This window comes from Delphinus delphis, chromosome 20 (assembly GCF_949987515.2).
Source record: "Delphinus delphis chromosome 20, mDelDel1.2, whole genome shotgun sequence".
In the NCBI taxonomy this organism is placed as follows: domain Eukaryota; kingdom Metazoa; phylum Chordata; class Mammalia; order Artiodactyla; family Delphinidae; genus Delphinus; species Delphinus delphis.
The window spans coordinates 54,615,443-54,638,630 of NC_082702.1; the positions used below are offsets into that span (position 1 = coordinate 54,615,443).

The 23,188-nt window shown below is 54.8% G+C and overlaps 1 protein-coding gene across 1 annotated transcript in view; it reads right to left on the bottom strand.

Annotated features, from left to right (window-relative positions):
• Window positions 1-761: 761 nt before the first annotated feature.
• The window catches only part of SLC38A8 (solute carrier family 38 member 8), a 31,249-nt gene continuing 8,822 nt past the window's right edge, over window positions 762-23,188 (bottom strand). Inside the window, exons 3-10 of the mRNA XM_060001040.1 lie at window positions 17,830-17,971; window positions 16,898-16,999; window positions 13,682-13,739; window positions 7,909-8,023; window positions 6,478-6,625; window positions 5,889-6,097; window positions 4,640-4,691; window positions 762-2,331 (exon numbers count right to left, since the gene is read on the bottom strand). Coding sequence (XP_059857023.1) covers window positions 2,238-2,331; window positions 4,640-4,691; window positions 5,889-6,097; window positions 6,478-6,625; window positions 7,909-8,023; window positions 13,682-13,739; window positions 16,898-16,999; window positions 17,830-17,971 — 920 coding nt within the window. The 3' untranslated portion in view covers window positions 762-2,237. The remainder of the gene's footprint in view (window positions 2,332-4,639; window positions 4,692-5,888; window positions 6,098-6,477; window positions 6,626-7,908; window positions 8,024-13,681; window positions 13,740-16,897; window positions 17,000-17,829; window positions 17,972-23,188) is intronic.

Here is a 23,188-nt window from a genome sequence, read left to right on the forward strand (position 1 = left end):
GCTTTCCGGCTTTGGCATAAGCCCTGTGGTCCTATTTCCCTTTTCCCCTTAGCTGCCAGGAAGCTCAGCGTTCACCTCCTCATACTCTCAACCTAGCTTTTCTGGAAATAAAACTACCATTGCTTGGGTGCCCCCACCAGCTGCTGGCAGAGAGTATTCACAACCAGTAGTCCAACTCCAAAGCCACTTCGTACACTGCCTCTCTTTTTGGCACGACCCTTACCCGCCATGCTTATAAGTCTCGGACCATCCAAACCCGCTGCCAGCTCTGGGGTGATACATGCTCCAGGAAGTCAGTTCTGCCGGCACATGTGCCTGTTCTGACGCCCTTGTCCAGGAGGACGCTGTGGCCACTGTAGGGTGTGGCAGGCCGTGGTGGGGCTGGTCAGAGAGCACTTGGAGAAGGGACCTCTGTCCCCCTCACTGGTTCAGAGTCTCCACCAACAGCCAGGGCACTAGGGGGCAGAAGCCCCATCCCCACCCCCTGGGCCAACTAGTTCCCACCCCCCTTGGCCACCCCTAGGAGCGGACAGAAAATGGACAATGGAATTTAACCCAAAATCAGTCGCAACCCAGCTCTGCACCTCACGCGACAGGCGGCCTTGAGTTTCCTAAGCCTCAGTTGCCTCACCTGGAAAATGGGCGAGTTTGAAAACATCACGCTAAGTCAAAGGAACCAGACACAAAAGGCCACGTATTGTATGCGTCCATTCATGTGGAAAGTCCAGAACGGGCAAAGCCCTAGAGACAGAAAGCGGATCCCTGGTTATGGGGAACTGGAGAGAGGGCGGAACAGGGAGTCAAGGCTCACGGGTCCTGGGTTCCTTTGGGGGTGATAAACGTACGGGAATCGGATATTGACTCTGTATGTCTAATGCGCACCGAATCGTACACTTTAAAAGGGTGGACTACGTGGTACGTGAATTACATCTCAAAAACCAAAATTAATACAGGTGGATAAACTGGAAAAAACCAAACTCCAACACAGTTCTATCACCACCAGCCTCACACACACAGGTGACACGAGATAACAAACAAGGCCCGGCTGCTGCCTACCTGGAGGGAGGTGTCTGAAGGACGTCAGCCCACGCAGGCTCTGGCACTGCTGGCTCCTGGCAGACGTCCCAGGGCAGAGGAAGAGCGGCCTGAATCCAGCAACATCCATCCGGGGTTGCCGGGCCCTGGGCAGGGTCAGTGCCGGGGACAGCGATGCGGGAGCCCCTGGCCCCGTCCTCCTCTCCTCCCTGGCCGCGGGCAGATCCCTGCCCCCTCAGCCGCAGCTCCAGGTGTGGTTCCTCACCCCCGGATCGGGGAGGGAATCATGGAGCAGACAGCGCACTTGGCCTCCAGGCTCTTCAGGTCCAGCCAGCGGAAGGGGCGGGGGCTCTCCTCGGGTCCCCCCCCCACCCACTGGAGCGAGGCCAAGCACAGGCTGTGTGGCCAGCTCTGGGCACGCATCTCCTTGGGCATTCCCCCGTGCCGTGGCACTGCCATCCCCACCGGAGGCCGCCCCAAATGCCCTCTGGGCTCTCACCCACCGAGCAATGCCCTTGCCTCGTGCCTTTGATCTCAGCACCCCAAAGTAGGGCTCTCTGGGCCTCAGCACCTGCCTCCCAGTTATGGGTTTAACTTATTTTTCTGGGGGACACAGTTTAAGCCCTAACCTCTGGAAACCGTGAATGTGACCTTATTTGGAAATAGGATATTTGCAGATCCCAATTAAGTAATTAAGATGAAGCCATACTGAAGTAGGGTGAGCCCTGTAAGAGGGAAATTGAGACAGATACATAGGGAAGACGGCCACATGAGGGAGGCGGCAGAAATTGGACGCATGCAGCCACAAGCCAAGGAGAACCAAGGATGGCCAGCAACCAGCAGAAGCCGGAAGAGGCAGGAGGGACCGTCCCCCTAGAGCCTGCAGAGGGAGGGTGCCAGCCCCGCCCACACCTTGATCTCAGACTTCTAGCCTCCAGAGTGTGAGAGAATGCACTGCTGTTGCCAGAAGCCCCCAGTCTGTGGTTACTTGCAGGACAGGCCCAGGACACTAAGAAACTCCTCACCACTGCACCAGAAACCCTGGGAACCAGCAGAAGCCCAAATGAGCAGCCTGGGAAGGCAGAACGTATCCGTTTCTCCAGCATCTTTATGATGAGATAACATCGGTCTCACGGCTGGATGCAGGCAGCCGGACCAGGGCAGCCGTGGAGACCCCATCCCGCTCGGCCGCGGGCCGCCCCTCAGAGCAGCTCCATGACAGCCGCCACCGTGCTCTGCCCGAAGATGAAGGTGCCGACGAGCACGGAGACCACCCCCCAGGCCTCCAGGAAGCACCTGCCAAGTCAACAAACGCGCGTCAACACGCGCTCTTCTTCCGGAGATTTGCACAGACGAGCCAAACACATGTAGAAAACTTACGATGTGAAGCCTACTAGAGTCACCAATTTGGAAAAAATTCAGGTTACCCTCCTTTACCTGTAGGGATGGGTTTCTGAGACAACAGGAAATAAAGTACCCATGCAATTGAAAAAACAAAAACAACTCTCACCCGATCTGTTGTTTCATAACCTCGTTCCTTCCCAATATTTTATCAAAGACAAAGAAATAGCGGGAGGGAGACACTAGTTTCAAACTCCCTTCTCTTCTGCTTCTTTTCTTTAGGGGGTTGACGCCCCCGAAAGTGAGGAAGGAGAAGAAAGCCCTAGGTCACACAGATGGGAACAGCGGCGGGGGGGCCACGGAGGAGGGGACAGAGGTGGCTGGAACTGGTGGTCACGAGACCACATCCACAGGCTTCATAACGTAACCAGGAGAGACGGTGCAGACAGTGAGGCAAAAGCCACAATAATAAGATTCCCACGAAATGATAGGGATATTTCTGGCCCGTTAACAAAGGCCACAAGGATCCGTTGTCATGGAAAGACCATCTCCAGTTACGCAGCGTGGCAGAGTGGCAGCTCGGTGCCGTGAACACCCGCCTGCCTGAACGCGGGGAGAGAAGTAAACGTGATGGGGCTGCTGGCTCCTCGGGGCAGCTTTGATGGATCAGGAAGCCCTAAAGCAGCGCTAGGATTAAAAATATCTTTAAAGCCCATCAGTAACAGCTGCTGTGAACTTGGGCTGAGGCACCACACAGAAGTAGCAAGACTTGAAAGGGCGCTACAGGGAAAGAACCATGTAGGAGGCCCCCAGGCAACCGGGGCTGCTGCTAAGCCCAAGGCAGCTTTAGAGATACCCAGAAAAATGCTTCTCAACCCAGAAGGGAGCCCACCCAGGCCTGCCGCTGTGGGAAGACCAAGCTCGGGCTCCATGTGGCTGGACGAAGGGGAACGAGAGGCTGCAAGTGGGCCCCAAGTTCACGGCTGCTGTGACATAAGAGAATCTGTACTGGGCTGAATGGTGGTCCCCCAAATTCACATCCACCTGGAACCTGTGAACACGACCTCATTTGGAAATAGGGTCTTTGCGGATGTGATGAAGTTGACGATCTGGAGATGAGATCACCATGGACTGGGGGTGGGCCCTAAGCCCAATGACAGGTGTCCTCAGAGGAGAGAAGCAGAGGGAGACTTGAGACACAGACACAAGGGAGAGGCTGTGTGAGGACAGAGGCAGGGATGGGAGTGATGCGGCCACAAGCCAAGGACCACCTGGAGCCACCAGAAGCAGGAAATAGCACAGAACGGAATCCCCCCGAGAGCTTGCAGAGGGCGTGGGCCCTGCTGACACCATGACTTTGGACTTCTGGCCTCCAGAACTGGGAGAAAATACATTTCTGTTGATTTAAGCCACAAGCAGCCCTAGAAAGCTACTAGTGTCCTCTCTAGCCGTCTTGGCCTCAGTTTTCACATCTGTGAAATGGGACCAAGATCTGCACAGACTCCCGGGTCCCTGGCACCGGCTGAGCTCTGGCCCATCACCCGTGCACACACTCTCTTTCTCAGTGGGGTCCAACTGGGCCCCTCGGTGGCAGAGTACATGGTCCAAGTCACACCACAGGCCGACCCAGCGGAGGGTACTCCGCTGAAAAAAGGGATGGTCCAAACTGTCTTGTCTAACCAGCAACGTGGAGCAGGGAGGGGGTAAGCGTTGGGCCCCGCTGAGCCCCAGCTCTGCCCTGCTTGCCACCTGCCTGTGGGTTGGTTTCTGCCTCCTCGTCTTTGGGATGGAAATATCCCAGTATCGCAGGGAGAGGAAGGGGTAAAGGAGCTGAGCGTGGGGCCCAGCACTGAGGCATCGTCCAACCAGGACCTGCTGTCCTGTTAACAGAACGTGTTGCCCTGGTGCATGGGGGAGCCCACGGCCTCCGGAACTCAGGGACCTGTGGGGCAACAGGACCAGCCTGCCCGGGGTCTGAGTGCAGGATGGGGAAGCATGCACGACTTGGGCCTCAAGACGCCGGGAGGACCCCAAATCACATGAAGCTGCAAGCAGAGGCCACAGCGCTCGGAGCGCAAGGGCGGCCGCGCATGGGCTGAACAGGGCGCGGTGTGCTGGCCTGGGATGTGTGGACAAGGCCCCCCTCCCGGCCTGGCCTGCAGAACCCTCACACACAGGACCCGGCGGGCGAGCAGCCTTCGCACGCCCCTCCCGCTGAGCCCCGCACACGCTAGAGGCGACACCCTCACGTGCACACACTTACTTAACTCGGGGTCCAACGGGCTCCACGCTGATGGCACAAATGAGGCACAGACCTGCGGAGGAGACCCGGGGTCGCACCAGCTCTTCGTTATCGAACCCAAAGCAGCCCCGAGCTCGCAAGGGCTCAGCCGACACCCAGCAGTCCCCGGGGACCCGGGAGGCCGCCAGGGCCTTCGCCCGAAGTGGCCCCGCAGGCTCACCCTGCCCCGGAGAGTGGGCACCGAATGGTGGCTAGTGGTGCCACTGTGGGGTCCCCGCTCGACGCCCCCCAACACCTTGGCCTCTCCAGCGACAACGACGGCGCACACTCACGTCTCTGACGAGATGCAGTGGGTCAGGGCCAGACTTGGGGCCTCACCCCTGGCACGCCTTTCACAACTACCAGCTGCCTTGGTTATTTTTTTCTTTCTGTCATTTTTTTTTTTCTTTTTTAATGGTGCTACTGAGATTTGAAGGCAGACAGCTCTGCCTAAAGATCCTGTCGATCTCCCCGCCGCCAAGCCTATCCTGGCCCGTCCTTTCCAGCACGGGAAACAGCTAGAGCTACAAGGCCCCACTGAGGACACGGACACCCACCCGTACTGTGTGTTCAAGACACAGCATCACTGGTCCATCCGCCCTAGACGGTGGTTGGCCGGCGGGGGCAGGAAGCCAAGGGAGGTGGTGACATACTCGGACCCCATCACTCATGTCTGAGAGCGCTTCCCAGGGCCAGGGGCCGCAGGATCTGGGGTTTCGGCCCCTGCAGTGCTTCCCCTTCTCCGGGAGCCCCTAGCCTTGGCCACCCTGGGTCTGCCAGGCCGGGCTAACCCTCAGGCCAATTTGGCTGGAATTTCACATCATCACTCACTAACACTGGGAAGGTTTCCTAGGAATCCATCCATCATGGAAACTGTGTTTGCCTCCCAGACTGGGGGATAAGGAGGAAGATGTTTGTGGGGCACCTTGCAACCATAGGAGTTTCATATCATTGAAAATATTAAATGAAATCCTACAGTGAGTGGCAGCAGCGGGAGGGTAGACAAGGCTGTGAGGCTGACTCAGCCCCGCTACATGCTAGCTATTCCACCCAGGAGGCCTCAGGGCCTCCGTCTTCCCATCTGTAGGCTGGGTTGATAACAGCACGCCCATTGAGATGTTAAATGAGGGAAGGTGTGCGAAGCCCCGGCCCCCCGTGCCTGGCCCAGTAAACAGGGCTGGGAGCCATCCCTCCTCCGTGGGCTCCCACCCCCCACACACATGGCCCTCACCTGGGAAGATGAAGATGAAGAAGGAGCTGACGCCACCGATGACGCCGATGATCTCGCTGAGGTCGGGCAGGAACAGGGCCATGGCGAGCGTCACGGTGACCCACAGGACGGTCAGCGACATCCGGACCCACGGCCCCGAGGGCTCGGCCAGGGGCTGGGGTCCACACGCCCAGCAGCAGCCCCTCCTCCAGAAATCCTGCATCACTGACCTGGAGGCCACACACCATGGGCTCCCACGGGCTCCCGGGGGCGGTAGCCCTGCACTCGCCCACCACTGGGTGCCCCAGAGTGCCCCCCACCACTGCCCTGCACACCGGCAGGGCTCACTCCCTGGGAACCCCCGCCGCACATGGGTAGCCGACAGGGCGGGGCCACATTGGGCCGCCAAGCTCCGGGGGCCAGGCTCCAGTCCTGACACCAGCTGGGCGACACTGGCCAAACCACCTGACTCCCCTGCCTGTCTCCTCCTCTAGGAAACAGAGGTGAAGACAGTCCCCACGCCACGTGGGCTGGCGTGGCGCCTGGCACGTGCTAAGTTTCGACGGGTGCTGTGCTCTGCACTGAACCATGTCCCAAGAGCTGGCCTCACCTCCCCAGGAAGAGCACGATGGGGTAGACAGTCACGATGGACACAGTGAAGAGGACCCGGGCAACGATGATGACCCCATCGTTGCCTGGGTAGGACATCAGGATGTCAGCAGAAACGTCTGTCCCAAAGGTCAGGAAGCCGTACACGCCTGTGAAGGGTAAAGGGGGGAACACAGGAGAGCTGATTAGAAAAATGCTGTCCCCCCACCTCAACTCCGACACGCAGACAGCACCCAGATCTACCGCTGCTAAGGTTTCCCCTAGGAGCTGACAGAAAGTTCTAGAATCTCCCAAGGCTTTCCTGTCCTCAGTCTACAGGGTCCTGGTCCTTCTGACTCAAACTCCTGCTGGGCAAAACTGTCCCTTGTCCTTCTTCCAAACAGCTCACGGCACCCGTACAAGGCACCCACTCGTGGGCGTGGACTGACTGGAAGCAGTCTGAACAATGCTTTCCGTGCCCTGTCCACCCCACCCTTAGAGCACCTAGAGAAAGAAGCTGTCAGTGCGCCCATTTTCCTGATGGGGAAAATCAAGACCCAAGGTGTCAACAACTGTCTGGAATAACACAGCTCATTACAGCAGAAGTCAGGTCCCTACCCCACAACCCAGCACTGCCTCTCGGCCTCTGTGTCACCTGCCCTGTCCTGAGACATCCACCACAGACCAAGAGCTGTGGTTTGCTTTGGTTTTTCTCCAGTCTGCTGGCCCTGGACCATCTGAAGGAGACTCTCAATCACCGGGTCCAACTCAGGGGCCACAGAATGAGAGAGACCTCCCCTGCTAGACAGAAGTCACCCAGCAAGTGTCCAAGGCCCCTGACACATCTGTGGGAGCCCAAGAGCTCCCTGAATCAGAGACTCTGATAGGCTGATGAAAGAAAGGGCTGCTGGGCTGGAGGAAAGCGGCCAGTAGTCAGCCTGAGCCCAGGCCCTGGGCTGTGCACCGGATGTGCCGTGGGACCTCAGGTGGCGCACAGCCCCTCTCTGAGCCACACTTCTGTCACCTTTGAAGACCCTCCTGTGCCAGTGTGTGGATGGTAAAACCCACTGCATCCAAGAGAGTGTCCTGTAAACCACTGCCTGGATATCATGCTCCGACAGCCATCACTGATGCCATCCCACGAGACGGGCAGGCAGGGGCGTGGGGCGTGAAGAGCAGGGGCTCAGGAGACAGACGGGCCAGGGTCTGCATCCCAGCTTTGCCACGTCTAGTTGGGAGACCCTGGACAAGCCATGGCAACCCTCTGAGCCTCAGTGGCCTCCGCTATGAATTGTGGACTCTCCTGGGGGTGTTAGGGACAAAAGCAGCACAGGCAGTCAAACCGCTTAGCACTGCACCCAGGACACGGTAGGGTCTCTATACACACTTGTGATTATCCCGGTTTCTCCCACTGCTCCGCACCCAGGTCCCGGGCACCCCGCGCGGGCCTTACCTGTCAGCGAGTAGACAAGGCAGCAGGCCAGCAAGGACAGCACGGAGACGAGGGCCCAGTGCCCGAGGCTCTGGTGGCGCATGCTGCAGTAGATGGACACGGCAGCTTCGTGACACTGCAAGGGAGCAGCAGGGTCAACGGGAGTGGAGCCAGCTGGGCGCTAGAATCACCTGGCGTCATCTAAAAAGTCTCAGTGTCTTGGGACTTCCCCGGTGTCCAGTGGTAAAGAATCCGCCTTCCAATGCAGGGGACATGGGTTCAATCCCTGGTCAGGGAACTAAGATCCCACATGCTGCAGGGCAACTAAGCCCGTGCACCACAACAAAAATCCCGAGCGTCGCAACTAAGACCCGACACAGCCAAAAATAAATAAATATTTTTAAAAATACAAAAAAAAAAAAGTCTCAGTGTCCCCAAACGTGGGTAACAACCCAAATGCCCACCAAGAGCAGAAGGTAGAAGTGCTCAGATATTCATGTGTGGAATATTACACAGCACTGAAAAGGGTGAACACAACTGCACACCTCAACAGAGAGCCCTGCAGCTGTAACGTGGAGCAAAAGACGCCAGAGAAGAAGAACGTTTCCATGTACGTGAAGTTCAAGTTACAAGCCAAGCAAGCCAGGATGGGGTTCTCAACCGCAGCACTGCTGATGCTTGGAGACTGTCCTGTGCACAGTGGGATGCGGACCACATCCCCTGGCCTCGACCCACTAGATGCCAGGAGCCTCCCCCACAGTTGCGACAATCAAAAATGTCTGCAGACATTGCCAAATGTCCCCTAGGGGGCAAAATCACCCTCAGTCGAGAGTTACCGTTTGTGGTGACACAGGGCAGAATAGTGGGGTGGGGTGGTGCTATTGAGGGAACATTCCAGGGGTGCTGACGATGTTCTATATCCGCATCGGGGTGATGGTTTCATGGGAGTACACATACTTAGGATTTATATACTTCCTACATACTGTATCACATGGTCAATTTTTTTTTTTTTTTTTTTTTTTTTTTTTTTGCGGTACACGGGCCTCTCACTGTTGTGGCCCCTCCCGCTGTGGAGCACAGGCTCCGGACGCGCAGGCTCAGCGGCCATGGCTCACGGGCCCAGCCGCTCCGCGGCACGCGGGATCCTCCCGGACCGGGGCACGAACCCGTGTCCCCTGCATCGGCAGGCGGACTCTCAACCACTGCGCCACTAGGGAAGCCCACATGGTCAAGTTTTTAAAAATATAAAATACATGTAGCCAATGCCAGCAGCCCACCTGTGATGTGGACCTTATTTATCTGGAGCAGGTCCTGGGCAGCGGTGTTTTATCAGCAGCCCAGGAGGCCCTGATGAGCAGCCAGGGGTGAGACGTGCTGCTATATCTGGATGTGCCCTATGGGTTCTGGGATTTTCCCAGGCTCCCGGGGCAGGGTTCCCACCACCACATCCATTTACTCACTTGTGATCAAAGCCAACAGGATGACCGTCCATGCCTGCCCACTCCCCAGGCTCGAGAGCCCTGCTCCCCTCGCCCACCGAGCTCAGCCCACCACGGTCCCTCTTCGCTGCCTCAGGGCCTTTGCCCATGCTGTGTGCTCTGCCTGCGATGTCTCCTGGTCCAGCCAGCTTCTACTCATCCTTTAGGAAAGCCCTCCTCCCCAGCTGGCCGAGTTCTGCTCTCACGGCCCCCAGGTGAACACATCTGGGTTTGCTGGTTCAGCGTCTGTCAGGTATGTGGTGTCAGACACACCTGCCTCCCGCATTCTCAGCACAGAGCCTGGCCCGTGGGCGAAGGGCACTCCGGTGGTTACTCAATCATCCATCCCTTTGCCCCACTCGCAGTCACGAGGCCTCCCTGCACCCAACCCCAGCTCTCCACACTCAGGTCCTTATATCAGTGCCCCTTGTTGCGAGTGTGGGGTACCCATCAACCAGCCTCACACAGTCCCCACCCTCATGGAGTGCCCACTGTGAGGGGCTGGGGCACACCAGCCTCAGGCCTCCCGATTCCAGCCACAGAGGCGGCGTCCAGCCTGCGGCAAGCACGCGCGCACGCACACACACACGCACACGGGCCCTCAACCAACAAGCAGTGGAACTCAGGATCAACGTTCCCACCTCCTATACTCCGGAACCCAGACATGGGGAAAGGATGCTTGGTGGTTGCAGGATGGGGCCCTGCCCTTCTTCCTGTTTCTCCTATGACTCCTGGGTTGTGTTTCTCTTGGTCTTATGCCGGGAAATAATGCTTCTGAGGGCAGGGCTGCCCTGCTGGGACAGCATCTAGGACGCTGGCTGGCCAATAGCAAGCTCACTATTCACTAAGTGATGGGACGCCGGGCAGAGGAGCATGTGGTGGGTAAGAAGTGGAAACGGTCCAAACGGCCACCAGCTGAAGAAAGGAAAAACAAGCTATGGACTCTCCAAACAATGGAATATCACTCAGCCATGAAAAGGGACGCGGTCCTGACACATGTACCACACGGACGATCCTCAGAAACTCCACGGTGAGTGGGACTTCCCTGATGGCGCACTGGTTAAGAATCTGCCTGCCAATGCAGGGGACATGGGTTTGAGCCCTGGTCCGGGAAGATCCCACATGCCGCGGAGCAACTAAGACCGTGCGCAACTACTGAGCCTGCGCTCTAGAGCCCGCAAGCTACAACTACTGAGCCTGCACACCACAACTACTGAAGCCCGCACGCCTAGAGCCCGTGCTCCGCAACAAGAAAAGCCACCGCAATGAGAAGCCCGCGCACCACAACGAAGAGAAGCCCCCGCTCGCCGCAACTAGAGAAAGCCTGCGTGCAGCAACGAAGACCCAACGCGGCCAGAAATATAAATTAAAAACAAAACAAAACACCACATCGAGTGAAAGAATCCAGCTACAAAGAACCATATACTGTATGCTTCCACTTACCTGAAGTGCCCAGCACAGGCACATGCAGAGAGACAGAAAAATCTGTGGTTGCCAGGGGCCGGGAGGGAAGCAAGAGGGGGATGGGGAGTGACTGGTAATTAGTACAAGTTTCTTTTGAAGGTGATGAAAATGTTGTAAAATTGATGGTGGCGATGGTTGCACAACTCTGTGAACATACTAAAAACCACTGAACTGTACACGTTAGAGGGGTGAGTTGTATGCCACGTTAAGTTGTATCTCAAAGCCGTTTAAAAACACCAAGGGGAAAGAAGACACACAGAGGGCCAACAGGCACATGAAAAGATGCTCAACAACGCTAATTATTAGAGAGATGCAAATCAAAACTACAGTGAGGTACCACCTCACACAGGTCAGAATGGCCATCATCAAAAAGTCTACAAATAACAAATGCTGCAGAGGGTGTGGAGAAAAGGGAACCCTCCTACACTGCTGGTGGGAATGTAAATTGGTACAGGCACTATGGAGAACAGTATGGAGGTTCCTTTAAAAACTAAGAACAGAACTACCATATGATCCTACAATCCCACTCCTGGGCATATATCTGGAGAAAACCATAATTCGAAAAGATTCACGCACCCCAATGTTCATTACAGCACTATTTACAATAGCCAAGACATGGAAGCAACCTAAATGTCCACTGACAGATGAACGGATAAAGAAGATGTGGTACATATATACAATGGAATATTACTCAGCCATAAAAAGGAATGAAATAATGCCCTTTGCAGCAACATGGATGGACCTAGAGATTATCATACTAGAAGAAGTAAGCCAAAGAAAGACAAATATCATGACATCATTTATATGTGGCATCTAAAAAAAAAAGATACAAATGAACTTATTTCCAAAACAGAAAAAGACTCACAAACATAGAAAACTAATTTATGGTCACCAAAGGGGAAAGGGGGATGGGGGGAGGGATAAATTAGGAGTTTGGAATTAACATATACACACTACGACGGATAAAACAGAATACCAACAAGGACCTCCTGTATAACACAGGGAACTATACTCAATATTTTGTAATAACCTCTAAAGGAAAAAAAATCTGAAAACGAACATGCATATATATTCAGCTACATATGCCTGAATTGCTGTGCTGTACACCCGAAATTAACACGGTGTTGTACATCAGTCATACTTCAATTAAAAAAACACAAACAAGGGAGAAGTACCGCGTGTGGCCAGGGTGTCTGGGAGCAGAGCCTGCACCCACAACCCGTGCTCCCCCAAGCCCCTCCTTCCGACTCTGCGCAGGCTGGACGGGGTGCCCCGCTAAGTGCGTGGGGAGCAGTGTGTTTGAATCCGACCTCCCGATGACGCCAGGTGACCGCCCACGCCTTCCCCCGCTCAGCAGCCCCTCCAGCCCAGCGCCACTCCTCACCCGGCTCCCTTCCACCTTCACCTGCGCCTAGTTCCCCAACCCCCAGATCCCTGACTCCCCAAGCTGGATCCTGGCAACCCTATCCCCGGCCTCGGCAACTAGTCCTCTGCCCCACCCCCGCCCTGCAATCCACATCCTTTCCCAACTCCCCCATCTCCGCATCCCGTGTCCCTGGAAACGGCAGCCCAGGCCTCGGTTGCTAGGAGAATGGGATGAGGGAGCCGAGGCAAAGGTGAGGGGGGCACCTCCTCACAAGCATCTGGAAAGCACCCCCCTGCCCGGCGCGAGCCTGCTACACCATATGGTGCTCGGGGACCCGAGAGAGGACTGGCTAAACGGTTGACAGCAAAATCGTCGCCTTCCATCTTTCAAAATATTGGGTGTGCAGGAAGAAACGCTTAGCAAGCCTGTAAGCGGCTTGCTAAGCCCCAGAAACGCTACAGCGACTCATTTATAAAAAAGAGCAACGGAAATGTTTCAGGACTTTTCTTTTCCCCAAAAAGTGGTTCTCAAAGAAAACATAAGCTGACAAACACAAAGTGGAGCTGGTTGGTGAGCACAGCAAGAAGCCGCTCAGGCTACGAAGCTGAGACACTGTCAACCCCGAGCCACTTTCCCTCGAGAACTGGATTTCACTGGGGGCGGTTTTGTTGTTGTCGTGGTGGGGAGGTGGTTGTTTTTAGGAGACAGGCAAATCTTTCCTACAATAAACAATGGAGCAAGGGAGTCAGCTGCCGCCTGCTAGGAGACTGCGAGACCCCAGGAAAGCCCAGAAGGCGGGGAGCGAAGCCCAACGCCAGCCCCGTCCCTCCAGCCCCGCCCTGCCCCTTGCAGCTCTCCAGCCTGGGACCCCCGCCCCCTCCGGGGCTCTCCAGCTGAAGCGCCCTCCCCTTCTAGCTGGCCACCTCCCACACATTGCTCAAGACTCCTCCCAGGCATCTGCGCCTGGAAAAGGGCATCTCTGAATCTGCCCCACCCAGCGCTGCGGCAGAAGCCCCTCCACTGGATTCCACGCACGGAATTCCTTACTCCATGCCATTCTATCAAACTCTATATATTCTGCCCAGTACCGCCAGCTCCCCACGCACCTTCCCGCCCTCCTAGCCGGCAAGCCTCCAGGCCTGCGCGGCAGAAGCCACCTGCACGAAGGCGTTCTACGTAAAAAGGCCGCTCCAGGTCCCCAGGCGTGGCGACTCGGCCGTGAGGACTTCGCAGAGGAGGGGACAGGTCCCGGGCCCACACACTGGACCCCAGACCCAACAAACAAAGGTGCTGCTGCTGGCTGTCGGCGGGGCCGGTTCCCAGAGCCCAGATGCCGGCCACGTGCACCGTCTGCCAAAGACAGCCCATCTCACCCTAGCACAAGTCCTCGAGCTTCTCCCGACAGGGAGGCCACACTCTCCTGAGGGAGCAGGCGGTCCCCAGAGCCTGCAAATGCCACCCTCTGCAACACGGACGCCAAGGTTACCTGAAATCCGAAGCAGATGGTGGGAAAGACACTAAATACGGAGGCCCAGGAGGAAGGACTGTAAAGAGATGAAAACGGGTGCTTGTTACAAAAAGTTAAACTCAAGACAACCTTCAACTTGAAAATGAGTTTTCAACACCACCAGCAAGATGTAACTAAGCGTGACTGTAAGACAGGTTTTAAAAACCATGTCCACTGCCGGGTTTGGGGGGTTGGAAAAGCCTGCATGTTAAATGCTGCACTTTCTAAGTACATCTGTGCTGACATATGGTAACTTGACATTCTCCCTGCAGGCACAACTTGAGCAGGGCGTGGCTGGGAGGAACTCCCAGCCTCCCTTGGAGGCTGCCTGTGCCCAGTGAGCTTAGGGCCTGGGGTGGTTGGGGGCACAGGCAGCCTCCATCAAACAGACCCCACAGGGCAAGGATGCTTTGACCTCTGTCCAAGCTGCCCAAGAGAACTGAGGTGTGCATGGGGCAGAATCTTCAGGTCAAGCCCTCTCAGTGGTCCGCACATGGTGGCCCTCCAGCTTCCTTTAATAAGCAGCTCTACGTACCAGCTTCCGGCACCTTTAGGGACACATGGTGGAGGGAGCATATACAGCACCCGCTATAGAATCGGGGTTTCCTGGTTGTGGTAGAAGAGTGGGCCCCAAAGAGATCCATGTCCTAACCCTGGGAACCTTACATGACACAAGATGACCCTGGAGGATCTCGGGCCAACGTAGCCCAAGGATCCTTGCAGTCAGAGAACCTTCCCCAGCTATGGTCAGAGGGAGCTGTGACCAGAGAAGCAGGGTCAGAGAGATGGAACCTTGCTGGCTTTGAAGATGGAGGAAGGGGCCCCGAGCCAAGGAATGTGGGCGCTTCTAGGAGTTGGAAACGGATTCCAATCTAGAGCTTCCAAAAGGAACACAGCCCTGCTGACATCTTGATTTTAGCCCAGTGAGACCTATTCTGGACTTCTGATATCAGAACTATAAGAGAATAAATTTGTGTAGTTTTAAGTCACCAAGTTTGGCAGGAACGTGTCACAGCAGCCACGGGGAAAGTGGGCAAAGTATCTCCCTTCTGTGCTGCGCTCCGGCCGCCTCTTAACTCTGGTGCAGATCACGGAGCCTCCCCGCCAAGCCCTGCCTTCCTGGACTTCCCTCAACAGCACCGTCAGCCGATGGCCAGCTTCTTAGCGCCCACGCTCCCACGGCTCCATCTGCCTGCCCGCGTCCTCTGGGCCTCACGTGCTGTCCTCTCCTGTTCCCGTGGGTGAGACTGCCCGAGCTCCAGCCTTGGAGGCTGCATTTCCAGAGAGCAGGACCCTCCCCTCCGTAGACTCAAGGCCACAGATGAGCAGTGGACCTGGCCCTCTTCTGATCGGGTTTCCTCCACTGCTGGGTCATGCCGTCGGTGTGCCGTGGGCCACACGGGACGTGGCCTCTGTGCCCCGGCACTTTCCGCTTCTCCCCTCTTCAGAAGAGCTCTTTCCCGGCTTTTCCCTTCCCCCTCTCCTGAACCCAATCCACCTGGGCCTTCAACCCCGCCTCCTGCCCTGATGAAACTCAGCCACATCGAGCGGCCTCTGTGGCCAAATCAGGCGCCAGGGCTCAGCTCCATGTGACCCAGAAGCGGCAGCTGGTGGCGATCACCCCAACCTTCTTGAAATTCTGCTGACTTCTGAGACCCAGATTCTATTATCCTCTGTCCTGAGTTGTACAGTGTCCCCCTAGATTTACAGCCACTGGGAACCTCAGAATGAAATCTTATTTGGAAAAAGGGTCTTTGTAGATGTAATTGGTTAAATGAAGATGAGGTCATACTGAAGTAGGCTGGGAGTTAACCCAACAACTGGTGTCCTTATAGGAAGAGGAAACACACAGGGCAGAGGCCGTGTGACCATGGGGGCCGAGTCTGGAGCGAAGCATGTGCAGACCAAGGAAGGCCAAAGAGTGCCGGCAACACCGACGCTGGGAGGGGCAGGAAGGACCCTCCCCCGGAGCCTCCAGAGGGAGCGCAGCCGTGCCCACACCTTGATTTTGGACTTTAGCTTCCAGAACCAGGGGAGAAGTCGCTGCTGCTTTCAGCCACCCGGTTTGTGCTCATGTGTTACTACGAGCAGCCCCAAGAAGCTAACACGTGCTGCTAACTTGCCATCCCTCTCGCTGATCCCCCAGGGCCTGGCGGAGGGCCACCAGCTCAGTTCTCACCTGGGCTCCTGGCCTTACTTCCACGCCATCTATGGGTTGATGTTCCTCTCTCCAGCCCAGGCCTCTCTGGACTCCAGGCGCACAGTCTGACCAGCTCCCTGACGTCTTTATTTAGTGTCTCACAGCCGTCTCCAACCTTACACATCCCCACCCGACCCCTCCCCGTCCCATCCAGCCCATGAAACGGCGTCGCCAAAGCTCAGAGTCACCCGGACTCTCTTCTCTCTCTCTCACTCCACTTCCAACCTACCCTCCAGGAGGGTCCACACGATTTGCGGGACCCAGTGCAAAATGAAAGTCCCGGCCCCTGTTCAACAGCGGTTAAGCCTTTCAGGATGGCGACAGCAGGGCGTTAAACCAAGCGCAGGGCCCTTCTCAGCCCAGGACCCTGGGGGACGTCACAGGTCACAGGCTCATGGAGCTGGCCTACCACCAGCCGATTTGATTTCAAGCCCCTGCTGTGATCAAAACCCTGCAGTGGCTTCCGTGCAAAACTGAAGTCCTCACCGCAGCTCTGCATTCCTACAGGAAACCCCCCCAGGCCCACTCCCAATCTTGGCCTCGCTCAGGCTCGTCGGGCCTCACTGGCCTCTGCCCCTGCATCTTGCTGGCTGGTTCTGCGGCCCCTAAACTGTGGGGAACGCGTCTGCAACAGCCTAGGAGCCCCAGACTGCTGGGGTGTCCAGTGCTTCCGTGTCCCTTAGCCTGTCCCCCGTCCTCACTAGTGATAGCACTGTCGTTCTGAAGAAGGAAAGGAGCTTTTTTTTGGCCACACCGTGTGGCACGTGGGATCTTAGTTCCCCGACCAGGGCTTGAACCCGCGCTCCCTGCAGTGGAAGCACAGTCCTAACCACTGGACCGCCAGGGAAGTCCCAGGAAAGGAGGCTTTGCTGAATTCTACGGCATCAGAGACTTGAAGGAACGGGACGAGCCAGGGCTCTGTGCAAACCATGGGCAGGGTCGGGGGGAGAAGCAGCCCTCACAGCAGCCCCGGGAAGCCATCGCCCAAGACTCACCTCGATGCCAGGTGGGGCTCACGAGCGAGGTCTTGGGGCCCGAGGTAGTACTGTGCCACGATGACCAGGGCCAGGTAGCAGGCGGCCAGGGTGCCTAGGATGCTAACACACGGACGGAGCGCAGCGTTAGGGGCCTCTATGGTGAGGTAGGGGCTGGGGAGCCACACGGAGCGGGGTCTCAATGCCAGCTCTGCCCACACAGGCAAGGTGTCAGGCCAGTGTCTGGACTCCATTTCCTTATCTGCACAATGGGGACAGCGGGAAGAGCATTCCAGGCGAGCAGGGCAGGGCCACGCTCAGGCCCAGCGAGGTCAGACCTGCGAGCCTGTGATCGCTACGGGCGCCCCCGTCTCTCCAACAGCCACTGGGATTCAGTATCTAAGTCAGGACACTGCCCACTGGGCCACAGCACAGGGGGAAGGAGGACCCTGACTCAGCTGGTGAGGGCTGGGGGTGCCTGGGGGCCAAGGGGGTCCTGCCCACTCTTTCTCTGCTCCATTTCATTACACGACAGGGGAAGGTGGGTGGCACACTTGTGTGAAGACTTTTGCCAGGCTTAATTTTTCCAAAAGTACGCGGAGAGCCTAAGACGGTAAAATGGGAAAAAGTGTGTGTATGTGTGTGTGTGTGTGTGTGTGTGTCCGTGCCAGCATATGTGCGTGTGTGTGCAGAAAAAGTCTACAATCATTAGGTAACAAAATGTCAGCTGCAGGTCCTGTCATTACGGGTAAATTTCTTTTTTGTTTATCTGTATTTTCTATCAGGCACATGTATGACTTGTGTAATTAACATTTTTCCCCCTTCTGCAAATGGGAAGACCCGTGCTAGCAGCTCCCCTATCCCAGGCGGACAGGAACCACCCACCAAGCGTCCGCCGAGGTGGGGACCCAGCCCCAGCCATCGTCCTGCCAGGAAGGGGCTGCAGCCTGTACCTTGTGTATTTCTGGAAGCCGATCTCACGTGGGGCAGACAGGGGCAGGATGGCCAGCATGGAGAGCAGCGTCAGGGTGAAGCGCTGGTCGGTGTACCAGGGCTGCGGGGCTGGCGGGGCGCCGGGCAGCAGCAGGCCGCACACTAGGGGGAGGGAGGGAGGGAGACGCAGCGAGCCCCGCGTGGCCTCCCCCAGCTGAAGAGCCGCGGCCACGGGCTTCCCAGCTCTGGGTCCTCGGGTGGGTTCGCCGTGGGCACTGAGTCATCCCCGTGAGTTTAAAGGGGTGGGATGACAAGCATGATGGGGACCTTGTCACGTGCCACCAGGACGGAGGGAACACGCTGTAGGCATTCATTCAACAGACCTTCACCGAGTTCCTTCCGCCTGGCAGGCGCTGCTCTAAGTGCTGGAATCGGCAGCAAACAACACAACGGTCTGCCCTTGGGGCACCCAGGCCCTCCTGTTTGTGGAAATTTACTCAAGGGCTCAAAGGGTGTGTGTGGTGAAGTCGGGGCCTGGAATACATTTCCCCCAAACAGCAGCCCCGGGCAACCCCGTTATCAGAGAGAGGAGAATCAAGAGATAGGCTGCGGGCCCTCGCAAGAGATAGGCTGCGGGCCCTCGGGGGTATTTGGCAGGGGGCGGGGCTGGAGGGTCCTCAACGGCTGCGGCTGCGCTCACACAGGGTGCCTGGTGGGGATGCCTGGGCTCCGCGGGGCCCCCCCTGCAGACCGTCCAGCAGGCTGGTCCATGACAGCTGGGGGGTCCCGAGCCCAAGGCGGAAGGTGCCGTCCTATTAAAGGCCAGGCCTAGAACTGGCAGTGTCCCATCTGCCCTCCTCCACCAGGCCGAGCCGTCACGGAGCCCGCTCTGATTCGGGGGAGGGGACACAGACCCCATCAAACTCTCAAGAGAAGGAACACCTAAGAGTCTGGACCCGTTTTGATTCCACCACAGTAAGACGGAGAATTTGGAGTTATCAGATAGAGGAGGCTAGACAGATGGGGGAGAGGGGAGACAGCGAGATGGCTCGAGGCCGGAAGCACGCAGATAGAGGTGCCCACTCGGGGGGCTGGCGCTGCTGTAACATAACCCTTCCGGTTCTCACGTGCTCCGTAAAGCACGCGATGAAAAGAGATCAACGGCCTGACCACAATGGCTTGCTTCTACTGGAGTGACGCAACGGGACAGCTCCACGTGGAGCTCAGGGGACAGAGACCTCCCCTGAGGGCGGCAAGGCAGGCTTTCCTGGCCAGAGAGGCCAAGGGAATGCGCGTACCCAAAGGTGCACAGAGATCCCACGTGGCCTGGGACGGGGGGCAAGCCCTTCTTAGCCATCTGGACTCCTGAAGCCAGGAAGGCACCCCCTCTGCCATCTGGGCTGCCCAGCTCCTTCCTGAGCCCTCACTTTCCAGGCCATACCTTGGTGTCCTCGGCACCATCGTTTACAGTCTCTTGTACCCGATGAACGTAATGACTCCATCCAAAAGCCCAACGTCCAATTAGCCTTCAGCCCAAGTAACCTGGACTTGCCTTCAGAAAGACATATCCCTAAATACCTAACCAGAAACACGCAGACGATGCTCTCCTCCCACCAGTCAATCCACCCAGAGCTGGGGTGGCATGCCTCCCATCAATACTCTCTCCAGGTGGTCCACTAACTGAGCCCAGAACCTTCTCAACGCAGCAGCCGCTCAGAATCCTCCTAAACATGGCAGCCCCTCAGAACCCTCCTCAGCATGGCAGCTGCTAAGATTCTTCCCAACATAGTGGCCCATATTTTCTCAACACTGAGGCCCTCAAAAGCCGCCTCACATGACACCCCCTCGGAATCCTTCTCAACAGGGAAGCCCTCAAAATCAGTTTCAACGTGGCCGCCCCTAAGATTCCTCTCAACACTGAGGGCCTCAGATCCTTAACACAGCAGCCCCCGAAATTATTCTCAACAGGGCACCCCCTCAAAATCATTTTCAACATGGCAGCCCCTCAGAATCCTCTTCCACACGACAGCCACTAATTTCTTCTCAACACTGAGGCCCTCAGAAGCCTCAACAGGAAGAAGCCTTCTCACGTGGCAGCCCATTGAACCCTTCTCAAGACACAGCCCCTCACATTCCTTCCCAACACGGAAGCCCCTCAGAACCTTTCTGGACACTGCAGGCCCTCAGAATCCTTCTCGACACAGCAGCCCTTGAGAATCCTCCAAAGGATGGCAGCCCCTAGGGTTCCTCTCAACACGGAGGCCCTCAGAATCCTTCCCAACACGACAGCCCCTCACAATCATTCTAAACATGGCAGCAGCTCAGAATCTTCTCAACACAGCAGGCCCTCAGAATTGTCCTCAGCAGGATAGCCACTCAGAATCCCTACCAACACCACAGCCGCTCAGTATCCTTCCCAACAAGGCAGCCCCTCAGAATCCTCCTCAACACAGCAGCCCCTCAGAATCCTTCCCAACACTGCAGCTGCTAAGATTCTTCCCACTGTGGGAGCCACTAGAATCTTTCTCACACGGCATCACCTCAGAATCCTTCGCAACACAGCAGCCCCTGAGAACCCTCCAAATCACAGCAGCCCCTAAGATTCTTCTCAGCACGGAGGCCCTCAAAATCCTTCCCAACACGGCAGCCCCTAAGATTCTTCTAAAGAAGGCAGCCCCTAGAATCCTTCTCTCATGGCAGCCCATCAGAATCCGTCCCAATACAACAGGCCCTCAGATCCTTCCCAAGAAGTCAGGCCCTCAGAATCCTTCTCAACACTGTAGCCGCTAAGATTCTTCCCAACAGGGCAGCCCCTAGTATCCTCCTCAAAAAAGCAGCTCCTAAGATTCTTCTCAACACGGCAGCCCCTAGAATCCTTCTCACAAAGCAGCCCATCAAAATCCTTCCCATCATGGCAGCCCCTCAGATCCTTGCCACTAAGTCAGGCCTTCAGAATCCTTCTCAACACGGCAGGACCTCAGAATTCATCTCAGCAGAGCAGCACCACCAGCTGACCAGAATTGAAATCCGACATGACCTCTACTTGCCACTGTCAGGCAGGGCATTTCAGTGCCAATTTAAAGTTGGTTCAGATCTACCAACTTTCATTTTTGTGGAGGATAAGAGTCCTTCCCACAACATGGGAGCCTTTAATTTCCATATCCCTGCATCAGGGACCTTTTTTCACGGTTCAAGAGACAGAACAAACAGCAAAATGATAGACCGAGATGCAACCATCAGTCATTATTACATTCCAAGTAAAAGTCTAAATATGCCAATTAAAACCCGAGACTGTCAAGATGATAAGAAAGCAAGACCCGACCATATGCTGTCTACAAGAAGTGCATTTTAAAATTCCAAGGTTCAGAGTAAAAGAGTGGGAAGAGAAATTCTGTGCAAACACTAATCTTAAGGATGTGGGAGAGGCTATATTCACAGGTGTATTCACAAAGCATTACAGAGACAAAAAGTGAAATTTCATAATAAAAAGGCAATTCACTGTGTGTGCTTATTCATAAGAGAGCTTCAAAAACCATGAGCAAAAAATTCATAGAATTAAAGGGAAAAGTAGACAGATCTGCAATCATAATTGGAGACTTTAACACTCTCTGTCTCATAACCTGACAGAATAACTAGACTCCCCCACTGCCCCAAAAATCTGCAACGCCATGGAAGATCTGATCAAAGCTCTGGATCACCCTGATCTAATGGAGAGTTCTAGAACACTGTATCAAAGAACCACAGAATACACACCCTTTAAGAGCTCACCAAGAGAAACCACATGCCGAGCCAGAGAGTAAGTCTCACATGGCAAAATTATACAGATACACATCTCTGACCATGGTGCATTTAAGGCAGAAACCAAAAAGGCGACATGCACAGAAAGACTGACAAGATGAAAAGGCAGAGGGCTATGTACCAGATGAAGGAACAAGATAAAACCCCAGAAAAACAACTAAATGAAGTGGAGATAGAAAAAGAATTCAGAATAGTGTTAGTGAAGATGATCCAGGACCTCGGAAAAAGAATGGAGGCAAAGACTGAGAAGATGCAAGAAATGTTTAACACAGATCTAGAAGAATTAAAGAACAAACAAACAGAGATGAACAATACAATAACTGAAAAGAAAACTACACTAGAAGGAATCAATAGCAGAATAACTGAAGCAGAAGAACGGATAAGTGACCTGCAAGACAGAATGGTGGAATTCACTGCTGCGGAACAGAATAAAGAAAAAAGAATGAAAAGAAATGAAGACAGTCTAAGAGACCTCTGGGACAACAGTCAATACAACAACATTCAACACAACAACATTCACATTATAGGTGTCCCAGAAGGAGGAGAGAGAGAGAAAGGACCTGAGAAGATATTTGAAGAGATTATAGTCGAAAACTTCCCCAACATGGGAAAGGAAATAGCCACCCAAGTCCAGGAAGTGCAGAGAGTCCCATACAGGATAAACCCAAGGAGAAACACGCCGAGACACACAGTAATCAAATTGGCAAAAATTAAAGACAAATTGCTGAAAGCAGCAAGGGAAAAACGACAAATAACATACAAGGGAACTCCCACAAGGTAAACAGCTGATTTCTCAGCAGAAACTCTACGAGCCAGAAGGGAGTGGCATGATATATTTAAAGTGATGAAAGGGAAGAAACTACAACCAAGATTACTCTACCCAGCAAGGATCTCATTCAGATTTGATGGTGACATCAAAAGCTTTACAGACAAGCAAAAGCTAAGGGAATTCAGCTCCACCAAACCAGCTCTACAACAAATGCTAAAGGAACGTCTCTAAGTGGGAAATACAAGAGCAGAAAAAGACCTACAAAAACAAACCCCAAACAATTAAGAAAATGGTCATAGGTACATATTAATAATTACCTTAAAAGTGAACGGATTAAATGCTCCAACCAAAAGACACAAGGCTTGCTGAATGGATACAAAAACAAGACTCATATATATGCTGCCTACAAGAGACCCACTTTAGATCTAGGGACACATTCAGACTGAAAGTAAGGGGATGGAAAAAGATATTCCATGCAAATAGAAACCAAAAGAGTAGCAATACTCATATCAGATAACATAGACTTTAAAATAGAGAATGTTACAAGAGACAAGGAAGGACACTACATAATGATCAAGGGATCAATCCAAGAAGAAGATATAACAATTGTAAATATTTATGCACCCAACATAGGAGCACCTCAATACATAAGGCAACTGCTAACAGCTATAAAAGAGGAAATCGACGGTAACACAATAATAGTGGGGGACTTTAACACCTCACTTACACCAATGGACACATCATCCTGACAGAAAATTGATAAGAAAACACAAGCTTTAAATGACACAACAGACCAGATAGATTTAATTGAT